General features: G+C 39.7%; 1 protein-coding gene across 1 annotated transcript; it reads right to left on the minus strand.

Annotated features, from left to right (window-relative positions):
* Nucleotides 1–5,275: 5,275 nt before the first annotated feature.
* Nucleotides 5,276–19,239, minus strand: LOC121986776 (U-box domain-containing protein 35-like). The gene is made up of 8 exons (XM_042540716.1): nucleotides 19,089–19,239; nucleotides 18,936–18,994; nucleotides 18,736–18,854; nucleotides 18,349–18,669; nucleotides 18,015–18,264; nucleotides 17,296–17,929; nucleotides 5,441–6,090; nucleotides 5,276–5,353 (listed from the first exon to the last, which is right to left on the minus strand). The coding sequence occupies exons 1-8, from the start codon at nucleotides 19,237–19,239 to the stop codon at nucleotides 5,276–5,278; spliced, it is 2,262 nt and encodes a 753-aa protein (XP_042396650.1).
* Nucleotides 19,240–19,557: the final 318 nt, after the last annotated feature.

Raw genomic sequence — 19,557 nt, forward strand, 5'->3', positions numbered from 1 at the left:
TACTGATAACATCATCTTCTGTATGTGACACCACATACTATGTTATCTACAATATAAATTAATTGAACAACTACAACAAATGTAGATGATTTGACCAAATGTGATTCTTTATTCAAAATAAATGTTTACAAAAACTTAGGCTTTCAGTATACACTCTAACAGGCACAGGCTAATTCGTCAATCTCCTATTGGGAAGATGCATTATTAACTGCAGCCTATATACTTAACAAAGTGCTTTCAAAGTCAGTTCCATTTACCCCATATGAATGTTGGACAGGCAAAAAACCAGATTTAAGTAATCTGAGACCCTGGGAGTCAGCTGCTTATGTTCATGATAGTTCTCACAAGTATGGAAAACTCTGACCTAGGGGTAAGAAATGTATTTTTATAAGATATCATGAGACCTCCAAAGGTTATGTTTTCATAGGTAAGCAACTAGATGGAACCATCTCCGAAATAGATTCGAGAGATGTAACTTTTCTCGAAATAGAGTTCCCAATTAGAGGTGATGTTCATAAAAATGTTCCTCTATTTGAGGAAGATGAGATATTATCAACAAGAGAGGTGTCAAAAGAGATACCTGAGTCTAGTCAACCGAGTGGGAGTGATATGCCGAGTCATGAGTTGACTTCTCAACAGCCCAACTTACGGAGAAGTGTTCGTAAGATCAAACCTAAGAAAAGGTTTGATATTGAGAATGAGGCATTGATTACACTTCCAATTGACGACAATGAACCTCAATCCATTGAGGAAACATTGGGATAATGTAGAGTTAGAGAAAAATGGAAAGCTGCAATGGTTGAAGAGATGAAGTCCATGATTCAGAATCATGTTTGAGACTTAGTTGATCTTCCTCCGAGCCGAATGACTATTGGGAATAAGTGGATTCTCAAAATAAAGAGGAAAGCTGATGGATCGATTAACAGATACAAAACTCGTTTAATTGTAAAAGGATATACCAAAATAGAGGGTATTGACTTTAAAGAGACATTTTCTCCCGTAGTAAAATTTATGTCAATACGAGTTATTTTGTCCTTTGTGGCACATTATGATTTGGAATTACATCAAATGGATGTAAAAATTACTTTCCTAAACGGTGATCACGATGAAGAAATTTATATGGTTCAGCCAAAAGGTTTCATTACTGAAAGCCAAGAGCAGAAAGTATGTAGACTTAAAAAGTCTATATATGGGCTAAAGCAAGCGTCAAGACAATTGAACATAAGATTTAACAAAGTCATTTTATCTTATGGTTTCGAGATGATCAATGAGGAGGGGAATATTTGTCTGATATGTTCAAGACAATATGTAATGATAGAGGGATTATAAGACAACTAACAATCCCTGAAACTCCACAGCAAAATGGGGTAACTGAAAGAAGAAATAGGACTCTTCTTGAAATGGTTAGGTCTATGATGACACAGGCTAATTCGTCAATCTCCTATTGAGGAGATGCATTATTAACTGCAGCCTATATACTTAACAAAGTGTTTTCAAAGTCAGTTCCATTTACCCCATATGAATGTTGGACAGGCAAAAAACCAGATTTAAGTAATCTGAGACCCTGGGAGTCAGCTGCTTATGTTCATGATAGTTCTCACAAGTATGGAAAACTGTGACCTAGGGGTAAGAAATGTATTTTTATAAGATATCATGAGACCTCCAAAGGTTATGTTTTCATAGGTAAGCAATTAGATGGAATCATCTCTGAAATAGATTCGAGAGATGCAACTTTTCTCGAAATAGAGTTCCCAATTAGAGGTGATGTTCATAAAAATGTTCCTCTATTTGAGGAGGATGAGATATTATCAACAAGAGAGGTGTCAAAAGAGATACCTGAGTCTAGTCAACCGAGTGGGAGTGATATGCCGAGTCATGAGTTGACTTCTCAACAGCCCAACTTACGGAGAAGTGTTCGTAAGATCAAACCTAAGAAAAGGTTTGATATTGAGAATGAGGCATTGATTACACTTTCAATTGACGACGATGAACCTCAATCCATTGAGGAAACATTGGGATAATGTAGAGTTAGAGAAAAATGGAAAGCTGCAATGGTTGAAGAGATGAAGTCCATGATTCAGAATCATGTTTGAGACTTAGTTGATCTTCCTCCGAGCCGAATGACTATTAGGAATAAGTGGATTCTCAAAATAAAGAGGAAAGCTGATGGATCGATTAACAGATACAAAAACTCGTTTAGTTGTAAAAGGATATACCAAAATAGAGGGTATTGACTTTAAAGAGACATTTTCTCCCGTAGTAAAATTTATGTCAATACGAGTTATTTTGTCCTTTGTGGCACATTATGATTTGGAATTACATCAAATGGATGTAAAAATTGCTTTCCTAAACGGTGATCACGATGAAGAAATTTATATAGTTCAGCCAAAAGGTTTCATTACTGAAAGCCAAGAGCAGAAAGTATGTAGACTTAAAAAGTCTATATATGGGCTAAAGCAAGCGTCAAGACAATGGAACATAAGATTTAACAAAGTCATTTTATTTTATGGTTTCGAGATGATCAATGAGGATCATTGTGTATTCCTGAAAAGGGAAAACCGAAAGTATGTCATTTTATCATTATATGTTGATGATATGCTGATAGCTGGAAATGATATAGGATATGTGAATGAAGTCAAGAAGTGGCTGTCATCACAATTTGATACAACGGATATGGGAGAAGCTGAATACATCTTAGGAGTGAAGATTATAAGAGATCATCCTAAAAGACTTTTGGGTCTATCGCAAGAGTCTTATATAAATAAGATGTTACATCATTTCAGCATGTCAAATTGCAAAGTAAAACATACACCTATTGTGAAAGATACTGTTTTGAGTAAGAGTATGTGTCCTAAAACTCCAGAAGAAATAGCTTAGATGAATAAAAAACCATATGCTAGTGCTATTGGTAGTTTGATGTACACTATGTTGTGTACAAATCCCAGGACCGAGACATTGGAAGGCGGTAAAAAGGATATTCAGATATCTGAAGGCAACAACAGATTATTGTCTCTATTTTCAAGGATCAAATATTAGTCTGAAAGGTTATTCAGATGCAGATTGGGCTGGGGACTTGGATGATAGAAAATCCACATCAGACTATGCATTCTTGCTGAATGGTAGCGCCATCTCTTGGAATAGCAAGAAACAAGCTTATGTAGCTTTGTCGACTATGGAAGCTGAATATGTGGTATGTTCAGCAGCTGTCCAAGAAGTAGTCTGGTTGAGAGGGTTCCTGAATTATCTGAAAATTGCTGAGGATAGTGGGAGTCCAATAACTGTCTACTGTGACAGTTAAGCTGCAATAGTTTTTTCTAAGGATCCCAAATATCACAGTAAAGACAAGTATATAGAAATTAAATATAATTTTGTGAGGGATATTGTGACTAAAAGAAAAATAATTCTTGAGTATGTCCTTACACGTGCTACGCTTGCAGATCCTTTTACTAAGCCAATGACTAAAGAGTCATTTAAAGAACATGTAAAGTCTTTGGGACTTCGTAGAATGTAATAATATTGAAATAACAATCAAACTTTGTGATTTATTTTTATCATTTGTCATAATCTATTCAGTGTATATGTTGTATTTGTTACATTCATATAAGATCTCAGTGAACATGTTGGCAGATAGAGATTGGTCCACTCACATGGGCCTCTATTTGTTAAGTACAAATAGGAGTAAGACCGTTACTTATGGAACAACTTATGTAGCTGAAATTAGAGACAGATCCATAAGTTGAGGTCGCCTTGATAATTGTGTCAAGATGAGATCATTTATATGTTAATAATGATCGAAGTAAATGAACCCACCATTTACTGAACCTGTTGAAGGCCAGATTAGAATTCATATGTTGAATTCAGGATTAGACATTAAGTATGTCTAGATTAAAATCGGTACGATGTTAAATTTGAACACAACATGCGCTCTTTTTAGTAAAGAGAATAACATCGTAATATATGATTCATACCACATGCGCTATTGTGACAATAAAGGTAGTAGGAAAATGGATCCTTGTTTCTCTACTATGTGAGACCTTTGAGATTATAAGTTAATCTCATTTTTTGCCTTAGTGATTGTTTAGCTGTTTACTTGAAGTTCTAATCAGTGTCTGCTACTTTAGCATGTATCATATGACTATGTATGATTCGGTCTATGGAACATAACTAGGAAAGTGACTGATTAATATGAATAGATTCTAACTAAAAAGGAAGATTAAATATATTTACATCATTTGATGTTATTCACTGGTCGACCCATTTCTGTTATGTATAGAAATGAATGTGAATATTTGATATGGAATATGCTCTTGACATAATGGTCATAATAAGGAATTAGAGAAGTTCATATTGAAGTAAATAAAAATTATTTAATTTGGGTAAAATAGCAAGATATCTCCAAGATAATGGTCATGCGCCACTGGGAGATTGGATGGATCCTGGATAAAGGCTATGTGCCACCAGGAAAGAGGCTATGTGCCATGTAGAGTGTCTCTAATTTATATGAGCGGATAAGTAAAGTGTAACAACTTTGTTAGTATTGATTGCTCAGAGAGCGGCTATGTAAGGTGTAACAATCTTCTTAGCAACTATCGCTCAGTGTGCTTACTGTCATACGAACCATTTTCTCTGAGTATGGATTGAATGTTCTAATATGGTCTATGTGACTAAACTCTCAAATAGTCTATGTGACTTATTTAGTCTTTGTGGCTAACTAGTTTTTGTGACTTAACTGAATGAACTAGTTTTAGTGACTTACCTTAGACGAGTGGGAGATGTAGGAAATGAGAACGTGGAAACATGTCCATTTTCCCCACAACTCTTAATGGAAAAGTCCATTATACCCTTGAGTTATTTCTCTTTATAAAAGGTGCGTCCAAGGATCATTTGGCAACGTAAGAAAAAAGATAAGAAAGAGAGAAAGAGAACATCTGAGGCGGTGAGATTTGGTTCGTGGAATTACGGAGAGATTTCCGATCCTGTGATCGTTCTTCCGACAACAAATCTTGCCATCATCGATTGTAGATCTATGAAGATCACTATAAAATTTTATCATATTAATTCATTTTAATTCATGTATTTAGAATTTCAACCGTTTCAGTTATACATTGCCAAACAGTGAAAATGATCCAACATAGATTTAGAACTGCGCACATATTACAATCTTCATAACTTAATTTTTGACATCTAGTTGATTGCTGAGTGTGCATGGAGAGGCAATATTCGCATTTCTGTTCAACGATATATTGAAATATTCCCATGATGTGCTCGACGATCTTCAGTTGATCGACGATCCGCTAAATTGGCTGGAGCTCTGATATCCTGATTGCTGATGCAAAGGGCCACTCCTGATATCCTGAATGATTGGAGGAAACAAAAGAGAACGTCATGGAAGCTCAATCTAGTGACATGCAGCTCAAGTTTAGGGAACTGAACGCCTTACCTGCACAGAAACTCGATCGTGTGACGATGAGGTGCCGACGTTGTTGTCCACTGCGAATTGCTGCGTGTTTTCTTCCCCAAAAGCTCTCAGCCAATTGAGCTCCGGCAATACGACTGTTCCTAGGTCCGGCCGGTCTTTCCTTCTCAGCTCTGCGCAGGTGAGTGCTAACTTGGCGAACCGTAAAGCTTCATCGATCGGCCAATTTTGGATGGAGGGATCCAACACCTGTCGAAACGTTCCCGTCTCGATCGAGCGCTCGACTTGATGGGTCAGCCCCATGGGAGGCTTCGCAGTGATCAGTTGCAGCAGCAGGATTCCAAAGGAGTAAATGTCAGACCTGGTGCCGAGCATGCTCGTCTGCTGGTACTCCGGGTCGATGTAGCAAAACGTCCCGGCCGCCGTCGTCATGCGGTACTGAGTGACTTGGTCTGCCACGGAGGGCGGGAGAAGGCGGGCCAGGCCGACGTCGCTTATCTTGCTGGTGTAGTTCTGATCGAGCAGGATGTTTGCAGGCTTCAAGTCCCTGTGAACCAGAGGCTCCGGCTTCGTTTGGTGGAGGAAGAGAAGGCACGTGGCGATCTCTGCGGCGATGCGGAACCGATATTGCCAGGGAATGGGTGGCGTGTTCCCCCGCCGGAATAAGTGATCCTGTAACGACCCAATTTTCCCTATTTTGAATTCTGAATATCTTTAAAAAATATTTGAAAATGCTTTTAAAATATTCTAGAGATTTTTAGGAATTTTTAGAGTATTTTTATGCAATTTTTGGAGTCCGTTTGGTATTATTACCGAGTGGAGAAAGTTTAAAAAAAAAAAAAAAAAAAAAAAATTTGCAAGAGCTAGGATTCGAACCCAGCTTCTCGGGCCCAAGCTGTAATCGGCCCAACCAACCAACTGAGCTACACGATTTCTGTTAACCTTATATGGAGCGAATGATATCTAAGCAGTGGTTAATGAATAGAGAATAAATAGGAAGAAAAATAGTGGCAGCTGAGACTCGAACCCGCGAGCCGCGTATTAAGCAGAACGCAGCCAACCAACTGTGCCAGCGGCTATAGTTAATTAAGGAGAGAACGGACAATATTTAAGGGTTAACAGAGAACAATTTACCTAAGTTATAAAGAGAGGACTTTAGTGATTTTCGGACAAAAACCTAAACTCCTCTTCTCTCTCGCGACGGCGCCGACTCTTTCGGGCGGAAACAGAGCCGAATCTAGGGCTCGTCTTCGGCGGCCGGCGAGGACTTCTTCCGACGAGATCTCCACACCTTCGTGATTCCCTCGTCGAGAAGAACAAGTAGATACCAAGAGATCGTTGAGGAAACAACTTCTCCGAACCCTAGCAGCCCTATCTCTTCGGTTGTAAGTCCAAGAAACCAAAGTAAGTGCTTCTCACCTGCGGTAGGAGTAGCTCTCGGGTTGTTATCTTGCGTTTTGTTGTAAAATGATAACAGTAGCCTTTCATCTTAGCATATGGTTTCGGATTTGATCCTTGCTCTAGCCAATTCGGTTTAAGTTGATTTTAATCTGTTAATGTGTTTTATTTAGGGCACGAACAGAAGTTTTGAGGGTTTTCCTTGATTACTACAGCATGCTAGTTAGGTGTATTTACCTTACACATTAAGCATGTTTAAGTAGATATATTCTAGTTTAAGCCTGTTGTGTTACCACTGGAATTATGCTATCTTGCATTACCTGGAATATTATTGTTGATAGAATTGGCTAACCTCATGTATTAGTACCGAATTAGAAATGCTAGTGCTGATGTAGTAGTGCTTTGTTTGGATGCCATCATCCTCAGATGTTTTCTATTGGAAGCAAATTTTAGTTCAATAGAAACTAGTTGTAGTGATGAATGCAGTAGGTTCGAACTTTAGTCTTCCTAGCAATTCAATCATGTTAAAGCATGCAAATTGATCATAATTGGTTATGGATAGTTTCGCAGTAGAAAACTGATTTCTTGAGATGTGATATATATTGAGTTGATTCAGCCATGTCTCATGAGGCTATATTTTTGGATTATTTCTAGAATTCTTACCTTTACATCTGTTAGGTATGAAAAGTTGGTATTGGAGTTAGTTCTGTAGCTTAAAGTGAAACAGGGATATGCTTAAATTGCTTAAACCCTTAATGTGAACGTGGCATGTGATTGAGCTGCTAAATGAGTTGCTTAAATTGCCTCTAATAAATGCCAAGGCATTTTTATTAGAAGGAGTATTAAAAGAAAGATATAAAGAAAAGTATTTTACTTTTAAAAGGCATGTACCGGACACAATGTCCAAGGGATGGGCTCCAAGTTGCCCCTAGACATAAGGTCTAGAAGTGTCTTAATGGTTTTGGGATTAGCTACCTCAATTCTCATTAAGAAAGGCGCGCAAAGTGGTACAATGCCGGGCCCAAGTTAAGTTGAATATTATTTTAAAGTATAAAAGTATAAATTTGGAAACAAATAGAACGAGTTCCTTTATCTAAGTTGCAAATTTTAGCAAGTTAAATTATTGTTTCCTTTAGAGATGCATGATGTAGTTTAATTGCTATTTTTCATGTTGAGCATGTATTTCCCTGCTTTCTTTTATGCTTATGCATTCCGTATCGGATTTTGTGAGTAGAAAGCACTTACTAAGCTTTATGCTTATAGATACTACTTTTTCCTCCTACTGCAGATATAGATAAAAATAAAGGAAAGGCTAAAATGGCATAGAAGAAGGCGACAAGGAGACACTGGTGATGTGTGTGTGGATGGCGGGGATGGAAGATTTGGGGACCTGGCTTTTAAATTTCTGCAAGTTAAGTTATTTAGGTTTCTTCATAAATAACTAGGAGGATTAATAAAAAATTCAGATTCTTTATGCTCTCCCTATTTTACTGTTTTGAAGTTGATTAAATACGTTGGTTCTGTTGAGTACAATATGAATTGTTTGAGTTATATGGAATTCGGTTTTGGTGCATTGCTTAAATCTGGAGTTTTAGTTTGTTGCCGTGGAGTTTGGTAAATTCAGATCCTTCATGTTGCTTAAAACTGTAAGGTTCTATATTATTGTAGCCTGATTTGCATTGCTTAAGCTTGGGAACTGTTTCGGCTGTGATACTTATCTGCTATTGTGTTATCTGTTGCTGCTGGAAATTTGTTTCTTTTTATTTGCAAAGAAATTTCTGTGAACACTGATATGCATGAGTTGCTAAAGATGAGTAATAGCCATATATGCTAATCTGTTAAAGGATTGTTAGATGTTGCTGAAAGTATGTCCGGACTTGATTGCTTTGGTTACATGCTAAAATTTGGTGCAGTATTGTAATTCCTTGCACTAATGGAGTTTAGTTATTTCTGAAATTTCTTGCATTTGAGCTGCCATGTACGTGTTGTTCTGTTATCAACGTTGTAGCATTATTTGTGTTGGGATACACTGCTGCTTAAATACAGAAAAATCTGCATGCTCATTTGCCATACCAAATAGAAATTGCATGATATATGTGTGCTGTTCGGTTTTGTTGGAATGAATGAACAGAAGGTTTAAGTAATTTCTTTTCATTCCTGTTAAGATTTAGAATGATATAAATGCAATATAGTTAAGGAAGTAATAAGCAGTAGAGACACTTGAGCATTAGTTGTCTATATGTCATACTTGCTGTTACACATGTTGCATGTTAAATCTTGGAAAAAAAAAGTATCAAGAAATTTTATGCTACTAATAAGAGGCATGTTCTGATATGTGATATGTTCCCAATAGTTTAAATTTTCCCTAGTCTTAATGCAAGTAGTACAAGTTACAGTAGTTAGTAGAAACAGTAGCGGTCACCCTCAGAGTAGTAGGAAAGAAATTGGGTGGTTATTACAGTTGGTATCAGAGCAGGTTCATTTTCCAGCAACACACACACATCAGCATCATCCTTGCCGCTTTCAAGTAAGAAAGTATTTAAGTTCTTTCTTTATTGCCTTCCTTTATTTACATTATTATTTGCAGTATGGATGGATAGTTATAAGTGAATGAGTAAGATAAGAATTTTATTTTTTTTAGCTATTTCCTTTCTTAATATATAAATGGGTATGTTTAGAAAGGGTAGAGAAATCATCAAATTTTCTTATTTGTTTAACTAGATGTCGAGAAGAGGACGTCCCCGTACCGCTCGTGTTGAGGACCATGTTCAGGAGAATGAGGTGCCAGGCTCAACTGAGCCCAATCTTTCTGAAGTTGTTGCCCAACTTCAGAAACAAGTAGCTGAGCAGCAGCAAGTAATTGCCAATCTGATGGCAAATCAACAACCAGTCCCTCCTACTCCTCAAACAGTAACTGTGGAGACCCCAGTGGTAACTGAGGTTCCACCAGCTGCCCAAGGAGTCGTCACAGCACCCCAGAGACAAGAATCCTACCTCATTCAGTGGCTGAAACTGAAACCAGAGAGTTTCTCAGGCACAACTGAGCCCTGGGATGCCCAGGCTTGGTTCAAAACACTAGAGAGCACCATGGAGCTTCTTGACTGGCCAGAAGTCGAGAAGGTCAAGTGTGCCTCCTTCTGCCTGACTGGAGACGCACGCATGTGGTGGGAGAGAGTCAAAAGCAAGAGGGCAGTCAATCAGATGAGATGGATTGATTTTGAGACAGAGTTCTACGACGAGTTCTTCCGCCAAAAGATCACCAACAAGCACTACGAGGAGTTTATGGAGTTCAGACAGGGGGATCTGACAGTGGAGGAAGCAGTTAAAAGATTCAACAGGCTAGCTCGTCTCTGCCCAGAACTAGTAAGTACAGAGAAGGAGCGAGTCAGACTAATGCTCAGAATGCTGAAGCCTGTGATATCACTTAATGTGAGCAGTGGGACTCATCAACCCCTGACTGGAGAAGAGTTGGTGAGTAGAGCCTTAGTAGCTGAGCACTACCTGAGCAGCATGAAGGCACAAAGAGAGCAACACAAGCCAATCAAGATGGAGACCAAGACTGGGGGAAATCAGAAACCCCAGTCAAATAATCAGAACTGGAAAGGCAAGGGCACTAAAAGAAAGCAGTGGAATTCAGGAAGTAACCAGAAGGGAGGACCAGAAATCAAACAGACTAAGCTCCTTCCCTGCCCTAAATGTGGGAGAACACATCCAGGAGCCTGTCTTTTGGGTAAGACTGGATGTTATTCTTGTGGTCAAGAAGGACACATGGCCAAGCAGTGTCCTAACAAGTTCAAAGCACCCCAGCCACAGCCAATACAATATGGAGCCAAGCCTCAACTACATTATATGCCTGCAACTCTGGAAGGACCTCAGATCAGCCAAGGAAGGTTGGAAGCTCCACCAGTTCCAGCCTTTGACAATGCCAGAGTATTCTCCCTTACCAAAGAGGAAGCTGCTAGTGCCTCCACGGTCGTAACAGGTCAAGTAGTTATTTTTCAGCATATAGCTACTGCACTATTTGATACTGGGGCGACCCATTCTTTTGTATCCATACCTTTTGCCAAAGAATTACAGGTACCTACAGAAAGCATGAATTCCAAGTTCCCGACAACCTTCTGGGGAAGTCATGGAATCTAGTCAGTGGCTTCAGTCCAGAATTTCAGATCGAGAGCTATGTGTTAATCTGGTAGTCCTCGCTACAGGATTTCGATATCATTTTGGGTATGGATTTCCTCAGCAAGGTGGACTACCGCAGAAGAAAAGTGATCTTTAGTCCGAAGGTGAACCATCCTTTGAATTTACAGAAGTACCAAAGAGGAAGACCCAAATTTCTCTCTTCTCTCACAACTCACGGATGTTAGCTAAAGGGTGTCTTTGGTTTTCTTGCATTCATTGTGAGTAAAGAAGAAGAAGACCTAAGCAGGAAGAAGTTCGGGTAGTCTGTGAGTATCCAGAGGTATTCCCAGAAGAGCTACCTGGACTACCTCCCAATAGAGAGGTGGAGTTTGAGATTGAACTGGTTCCTGGTACCGGTCCAATTTCAAAAGCTCCATACCGCATGTCCCCAGCAGAGTTGAAAGAGCTACAAGAACAACTTCAGGAGCTACTTGACAAGGGTTTCATACGCCCTAGTCACTCACCATGGGGAGCTCCTGTGTTGTTTGTCAAGAAGAAGGATGGATCTATGCGGATGTGCATAGATTATAGGGCTCTGAATCAGGTGACCATCAAGAACAAGTATCCACTGCCCAGGATCGATGATTTATTTGATCAATTGAAAGGTGCAACAGTGTTCTCCAAGATAGATCTGCGCTCTGGGTACCATCAGTTGAAAGTGAAGGAGAGTGACATACCCAGAACAGCTTTCAGGACCAGATACGGACACTACGAATTTGTAGTCATGCCTTTTGGTGTGACTAATGCACCTGCAGTCTTCATGGACTTGATGAATAGAGTGTTCAGAGAATACCTCGACAAGTTCGTCATTGTGTTCATCGACGACATTCTAATCTATTCCAGAACCCCAGAGGAGCATGATGCGCATTTGAGAATAGTCCTACAGACTCTTCAGCAGAGACAGCTCTATGCTAAATTCTCGAAGTGCGAATTTTGGTTGGAGCAGGTGGCATTTCTAGGTCACATTGTTTCAAAAGAAGGCATTCAAGTGGATCCAGCCAAAGTAGAAGCGGTCAGCAACTGGAAGAGACCCAAGAATGCCAGGGAGATCAGAAGCTTCCTTGGTTTAGCTGGATACTACAGGAAATTTGTGGAGGACTTTTCCAGGATAGCCTCTCCACTTACAGCCCTCACCAGGAAAGATAAGAAGTTTGAATGGTCAGATAAATGTGAGCAGAGTTTTCAAGAACTCAAGAAGAGACTGACCAGTGCTCCTATACTGACTGTTCCAGAGGGCGACAAGAGTTTCGACATTTATAGTGATGCTTCCAAGATGGGATTAGGAGCTGTACTCATGCAGGAAGGAAAAGTTATAGCTTATGCTTCCAGACAACTCAAAGACTACGAGAAGAATTACCCCACTCATGATCTAGAGCTGGCAGCTGTAGTCTTTGCACTGAAACTCTGGCGACACTACTTATATGGAGTCCAGTGCAGAATCTTCACAGACCATCAGAGTCTTAAGTACTTCTTCACTCAGAAGGACTTAAACATGAGACAGCGCAGGTGGTTGGAGTTGGTCAAAGATTATGACTGTGAAATCCTCTACCACCCAGGTAAAGCTAATAAAGTGGCAGATGCATTAAGCAGGAAGTCCAGTGCATCCTTGATGTCCTTATCATCATTAGCCCTGCCACTACTGAAGGAGTTCTCAGATTTCGGACTTGAAATTATTTATGGGCAACTCTCTGCATTGACTCTAGAGTCAACCCCGCTTGAGGATATACTGAAGAAGCAAAGTGAAGATCCAGATATCCAAAAGATCAAGCAAGGGATACAAGAAGAAGGAAGTTCAGAATTTCGAGTATCAGACAGTGGAATTCTTTATCAGGGGAATCGCCTTTGTGTTCCCAATGATGAAGAGCTGAGAAAGAAAATTTTAGAAGAAGCTCACAGTACACCGTATTCTATGCATCCTGGTTCTACTAAGATGTATCAAGACATGAAACAGAAGTTCTGGTGGTCTGGACTCAAAAGAGATGTGGCTAAATATGTCAGTACCTGCCTGACATGTCAGAGGGTCAAAGCAGAACACCAGAGACCAGGAGGAGTTTTACAACCTCTTCCAATACCAGAGTGGAAGTGGGAAGACATATCCATGGATTTCATAACAGGTCTCCCAAGAACCACAAATGGATATGATGCGATATGGGTGATAGTGGACAGATTGACCAAGTCTGCTCATTTTCTAGCGATCAAAGTGTCTCACTCTATAGAGCAGTTAGCACAGCTGTATGTTAAAGAGGTGATCAGACTTCACGGAGTTCCCAAATCTATTATTTCTGATAGAGATGGGCGCTTCACCTCCCACTTTTGGGAGTGTGTACAGACTGCACTAGGCACCAAGCTCAAGTTCAAGACAGCCTTCCATCCTCGGATTGATGGACAGACAGAGCGAGTAAATCAGATGATATGCTGGTGGTCTGGATTTAAAAGAGATGTTGCTAAATATGTCAGTACCTGTCTGACATGTCACAAAGCCAAAGCAGAGCACAAGAGACCAGGAGGAGTCCTGCATTCTCTTCCAATACTAGAATAGAAGTGGGAAGACATATTCATAGACTTTATAACAGGTCTTCCAAAAACCACAAATGAATATGATGCGATATGGGTAATAGTAGACAGAAAAGCTATGCTGACACACGCCGTAGGCCACTGGAATTCCAAGTAGGAGATTCAGTCTTTCTCAAAGTTGCTCCTATGAAGGGAGTGATGAGATTTGGCAAGAAGGGCAAATTAAGTCCTCGTTATGTAGGACCTTACACGATCATGGAGAGGATTGGGAAAGTAGCTTACGAGCTGGACTTACCACAAGACATGTCAGCAGTACACAATGTGTTTCATGTCTCCATGTTAAAGAAGTGTCTTCATGACCCTAGCCAAGTGATTGAACCTCAGTCAGTGCAGATCCAAGAGGATCTTAGTTATGAGAGTAGACCTACACAGATAGTGGACAGAGCAGTCAAGAGACTAAGGAACAAAGAAGTGCCACTAGTGAAGGTCGTATGGCAGAACCAGAAGCACGAGGAAGTCACTTGGGAACGAGAGGATAGCATGAGGCAAAAATATCCAGAATTATTCTAAGTTCGTGGACGAACTTTTTATAAGGTATGGGGAATTGTAACGACCCAATTTTCCCTATTTTGAATTCTGAATATCTTTAAAAAATATTTGAAAATGCTTTTAAAATATTCTAGAGATTTTTAGGAATTTTTAGAGTATTTTTATGCAATTTTTGGAGTCCGTTTGGTATTATTAACGAGTGGAGAAAGTTTAAAAAAAAAAAAAAAAAAAAAAATTTGCAAGAGCTAGGATTCGAACCCAGCTTCTCGGGCCCAAGCTGTAATCGGCCCAACCAACCAACTGAGCTACACGATTTCTGTTAACCTTATATGGAGCGAATGATATCTAAGCAGTGGTTAATGAATAGAGAATAAATAGGAAGAAAAATAGTGGCAGCTGAGACTCGAACCCGCGAGCCGCGTATTAAGCAGAACGCAACCAACCAACTGTGCCAGCGGCTATAGTTAATTAAGGAGAGAACGGACAATATTTAAGGGTTAACAGAGAACAATTTACCTAAGTTATAAAGAGAGGACTTTAGTGATTTTCGGACAAAAACCTAAACTCCTCTTCTCTCTCGCGACGGCGCCGACTCTTTCGGGCGGAAACAGAGCCGAATCTAGGGCTCGTCTTCGGCGGCCGGCGAGGACTTCTTCCGACGAGATCTCCACACCTTCGTGATTCCCTCGTCGAGAAGAACAAGTAGATACCAAGAGATCGTTGAGGAAACAACTTCTCCGAACCCTAGCAGCCCTATCTCTTCGGTTGTAAGTCCAAGAAACCAAAGTAAGTGCTTCTCACCTGCGGTAGGAGTAGCTCTCGGGTTGTTATCTTGCGTTTTGTTGTAAAATGATAACAGTAGCCTTTCATCTTAGCATATGGTTTCGGATTTGATCCTTGCTCTAGCCAATTCGGTTTAAGTTGATTTTAATCTGTTAATGTGTTTTATTTAGGGCACGAACAGAAGTTTTGAGGGTTTTCCTTGATTACTACAGCATGCTAGTTAGGTGTATTTACCTTACACATTAAGCATGTTTAAGTAGATATATTCTAGTTTAAGCCTGTTGTGTTACCACTGGAATTATGCTATCTTGCATTACCTGGAATATTATTGTTGATAGAATTGGCTAACCTCATGTATTAGTACCGAATTAGAAATGCTAGTGCTGATGTAGTAGTGCTTTGTTTGGATGCCATCATCCTCAGATGTTTTCTATTGGAAGCAAATTTTAGTTCAATAGAAACTAGTTGTAGTGATGAATGCAGTAGGTTCGAACTTTAGTCTTCCTAGCAATTCAATCATGTTAAAGCATGCAAATTGATCATAATTGGTTATGGATAGTTTCGCAGTAGAAAACTGATTTCTTGAGATGTGATATATATTGAGTTGATTCAGCCATGTCTCATGAGGCTATATTTTTGGATTATTTCTAGAATTCTTACCTTTACATCTGTTAGGTATGAAAAGTTGGTATTGGAGTTAGTTCTGTAGCTTAAAGTGAAACAGGGATATGCTTAAATTGCTTAAACCCTTAATGTGAACGTGGCATGTGATTGAGCTGCTAAATGAGTTGCTTAAATTGCCTCTAATAAATGCCAAGGCATTTTTATTAGAAGGAGTATTAAAAGAAAGATATAAAGAAAAGTATTTTACTTTTAAAAGGCATGTACCGGACACAATGTCCAAGGGATGGGCTCCAAGTTGCCCCTAGACATAAGGTCTAGAAGTGTCTTAATGGTTTTGGGATTAGCTACCTCAATTCTCATTAAGAAAGGCGCGCAAAGTGGTACAATGCCGGGCCCAAGTTAAGTTGAATATTATTTTAAAGTATAAATTTGGAAACAAATAGAACGAGTTCCTTTATCTAAGTTGCAAATTTTAGCAAGTTAAATTATTGTTTCCTTTAGAGATGCATGATGTAGTTTAATTGCTATTTTTCATGTTGAGCATGTATTTCCCTGCTTTCTTTTATGCTTATGCATTCCGTATCGGATTTTGTGAGTAGAAAGCACTTACTAAGCTTTATGCTTATAGATACTACTTTTTCCTCCTACTGCAGATATAGATAAAAATAAAGGAAAGGCTAAAATGGCATAGAAGAAGGCGACAAGGAGACACTGGTGATGTGTGTGTGGATGGCGGGGATGGAAGATTTGGGGACCTGGCTTTTAAATTTCTGCAAGTTAAGTTATTTAGGTTTCTTCATAAATAACTAGGAGGATTAATAAAAAATTCAGATTCTTTATGCTCTCCCTATTTTACTGTTTTGAAGTTGATTAAATACGTTGGTTCTGTTGAGTACAATATGAATTGTTTGAGTTATATGGAATTCGGTTTTGGTGCATTGCTTAAATCTGGAGTTTTAGTTTGTTGCCGTGGAGTTTGGTAAATTCAGATCCTTCATGTTGCTTAAAACTGTAAGGTTCTATATTATTGTAGCCTGATTTGCATTGCTTAAGCTTGGGAACTGTTTCGGCTGTGATACTTATCTGCTATTGTGTTATCTGTTGCTGCTGGAAATTTGTTTCTTTTTATTTGCAAAGAAATTTCTGTGAACACTGATATGCATGAGTTGCTAAAGATGAGTAATAGCCATATATGCTAATCTGTTAAAGGATTGTTAGATGTTGCTGAAAGTATGTCCGGACTTGATTGCTTTGGTTACATGCTAAAATTTGGTGCAGTATTGTAATTCCTTGCACTAATGGAGTTTAGTTATTTCTGAAATTTCTTGCATTTGAGCTGCCATGTACGTGTTGTTCTGTTATCAACGTTGTAGCATTATTTGTGTTGGGATACACTGCTGCTTAAATACAGAAAAATCTGCATGCTCATTTTCCATACCAAATAGAAATTGCATGATATATGTGTGCTGTTCGGTTTTGTTGGAATGAATGAACAGAAGGTTTAAGTAATTTCTTTTCATTCCTGTTAAGATTTAGAATGATATAAATGCAATATAGTTAAGGAAGTAATAAGCAGTAGAGACACTTGAGCATTAGTTGTCTATATGTCATACTTGCTGTTACACATGTTGCATGTTAAATCTTGGAAAAAAAAAAGTATCAAGAAATTTTATGCTACTAATAAGAGGCATGTTCTGATATGTGATATGTTCCCAATAGTTTAAATTTTCCCTAGTCTTAATGCAAGTAGTACAAGTTACAGTAGTTAGTAGAAACAGTAGCGGTCACCCTCAGAGTAGTAGGAAAGAAATTGGGTGGTTGTTACAGATCCTCTAAGCTCCCATTCGCCATGTACTCGTACACCAGGCAACCGTACTCCGGGCAAGCACCGAGGAGGAGGACCATGTTTGGGTGCCGGATGCAACTAAGAATCTCAACCTCGTGCTGAAACTGAGACCTCCCCTGGGCTGCATCCGGTCGCAGTACCTTGACGGCAACAGGCGTGTGATCGAGATAGCATTTGTAGACGGGACCGTACCCTCCTTCTCCAACCTTTTTGTCCGCCGCAAAGTACTCTGTGGCTTCCTCGATCTCCTCGATCTTGTATCTCCTGTACCTCGCGTCCGTTTGCACAAACGAATTCGAGGGATTCTTGTCGACGGATTGTTTCATGGTCTTTATCTCCACTTCTCTCCTTTTATGCGCTTCCAGTTCAGCCTTCCTTTGGGCTGCTTCGGCTGCTTCCAATGCTGCCTTGCACTTTGCTTTCTCCTTCTCTACCAGAACCAAGGCGGCTTCTTCCGCGAGTCGGGCGATTTCGAGTCTCTGTTTCCCCTCCATCTTCGAGTGATGGAGCTCCTTTGCCTTCTGTTTAGACAGAAGCGCTTCCTTGCAAGCTGCGTTGTACATATCCATTGTCTGCTTGAGTTCCAGTTTCAGTCTATTTATCTCTGCTTCTTGATATTCCTGCAAGTTCCAAGGCATGCATTCGAGCGATCATGCACAAAACTTTGTGCTTTCTAGATTTCTTTTGCTAACTGTATTCACGTACCGATGCGTCAGATGCAAAGCTCTCCTGAGAAAAAGAGTACCCGTTCATAGCGGAATGAACACCCACAGACTTGCGAGGCGATAGTCGAGACTCGAAGCTGTGAGCAAGGTCGTTGTCAGGCAGGCAATAGATCCTCGGAGGGAAGACCTGATCAGTGCTCCTCCTCCCACTGCTTACAAACGATATGTCACTGCCCGACGTCAAATCTACATCAGACTTATATGCATAGGCCCCTCTCGTCAACGGTGACCTGTTCGAAGGCATTGAAACAGAGAGGCGAGATGAGAGGACGAACAAATACCTACACGTCTGTCATGTTGTTTATCTTAATTACCTGATTGATTCTTTTTCTTTACTCAGTTTGAGAGTCGCAGCTGCAGCATCACCTGACAAATGTATGCCTCCTTCAGTTGTTCGTGAAACTAGTCGAGCCAAATGACAAGTTAAGTCGATCATCGTACCTTTCTTCTCCTGTTGACTTGGTTGATCTGCGTTGGCTTGTTTCTGGAGCTGGATTCTCAAAGGCGAAACGGCCGGAGCTGGTCGGATCGCATTTTTAACAGAGGAGAGTTTGCCTTTGCTTATCACATAAGCAGTGCAGAAATCAGGCACGGTTTTGTAAATGTTGACGCTGATGTCCAAGTTTCTGAATGATCTGGTAGTAGTATGCAGACAGTGAGAACCTTTGTTAGAGCAGTGCTTTAGAAGAATGTCAAGATACCTCACAAAGCCTCCTCTCGATGCTCCGACGACTAGTTTGTTGATCCCCGACTGAGAGATGAACTCCACTACGCCCTTAGCTACGTCAGTGCCCTCCAAGATCATATCCATGACTTTGATCTGTTGATCAGCAGAGATGATTAATTGCAAATTCTTTTTCTGTTCATGCATTTAGAGGAATATATGAAGTTAGTGACTCACATCTTTTCTGGTGCAGAAACATCGAAAAGGAGTAAGTATTTCCCTGCGTATGCTATCCGCTGCATTAATTATGTTGAATTTTGGCATTAGATCTTACTCTGTTTTTAGTTTCTAGAGAAGTTGTGGAATGAAGCAATAAGACAAACAGCTTACGTGAAACGGCATGAGTGTTGACGTGAATGAGGATGAGGGTTTGGCCCCTGACTGCGACATTATCGAGGGCCCATTTCAAGGCTCCTTGGCTGCTCTTATCCTTGTCCACGGCCACTGCAGCTTGAGGAAAAGATTGTGAAACTGAGTCCATCGTTGCAAAATGATAGCTAAGTTTGAATAAACGAAATGCAAGAAGAAGCTCCTAATATAACGATGCACTACCTCCCTGTTTACGTTGTGCTGTGCGGTGGAAGGTGATTTTCCTAGGGCGGAGCGGGAATGCAGGAGCAATGTGGTGAATTAGACATTAGACAGTAAACAGATATATTTTTACCAATTCAGTTGCAATGATTAGAGTATATTTTTATCAATCTCACTGTACATAATAATATTAGGCAAAAATAAAAAAACACGTTGCTTTTTTATTAAAATCAATCCCATTTTTATTTATTATATATATATATATATA

The sequence above is a fragment of the Zingiber officinale genome, chromosome 5B, assembly GCF_018446385.1.
Source record: "Zingiber officinale cultivar Zhangliang chromosome 5B, Zo_v1.1, whole genome shotgun sequence".
Classification (NCBI taxonomy): domain Eukaryota; kingdom Viridiplantae; phylum Streptophyta; class Magnoliopsida; order Zingiberales; family Zingiberaceae; genus Zingiber; species Zingiber officinale.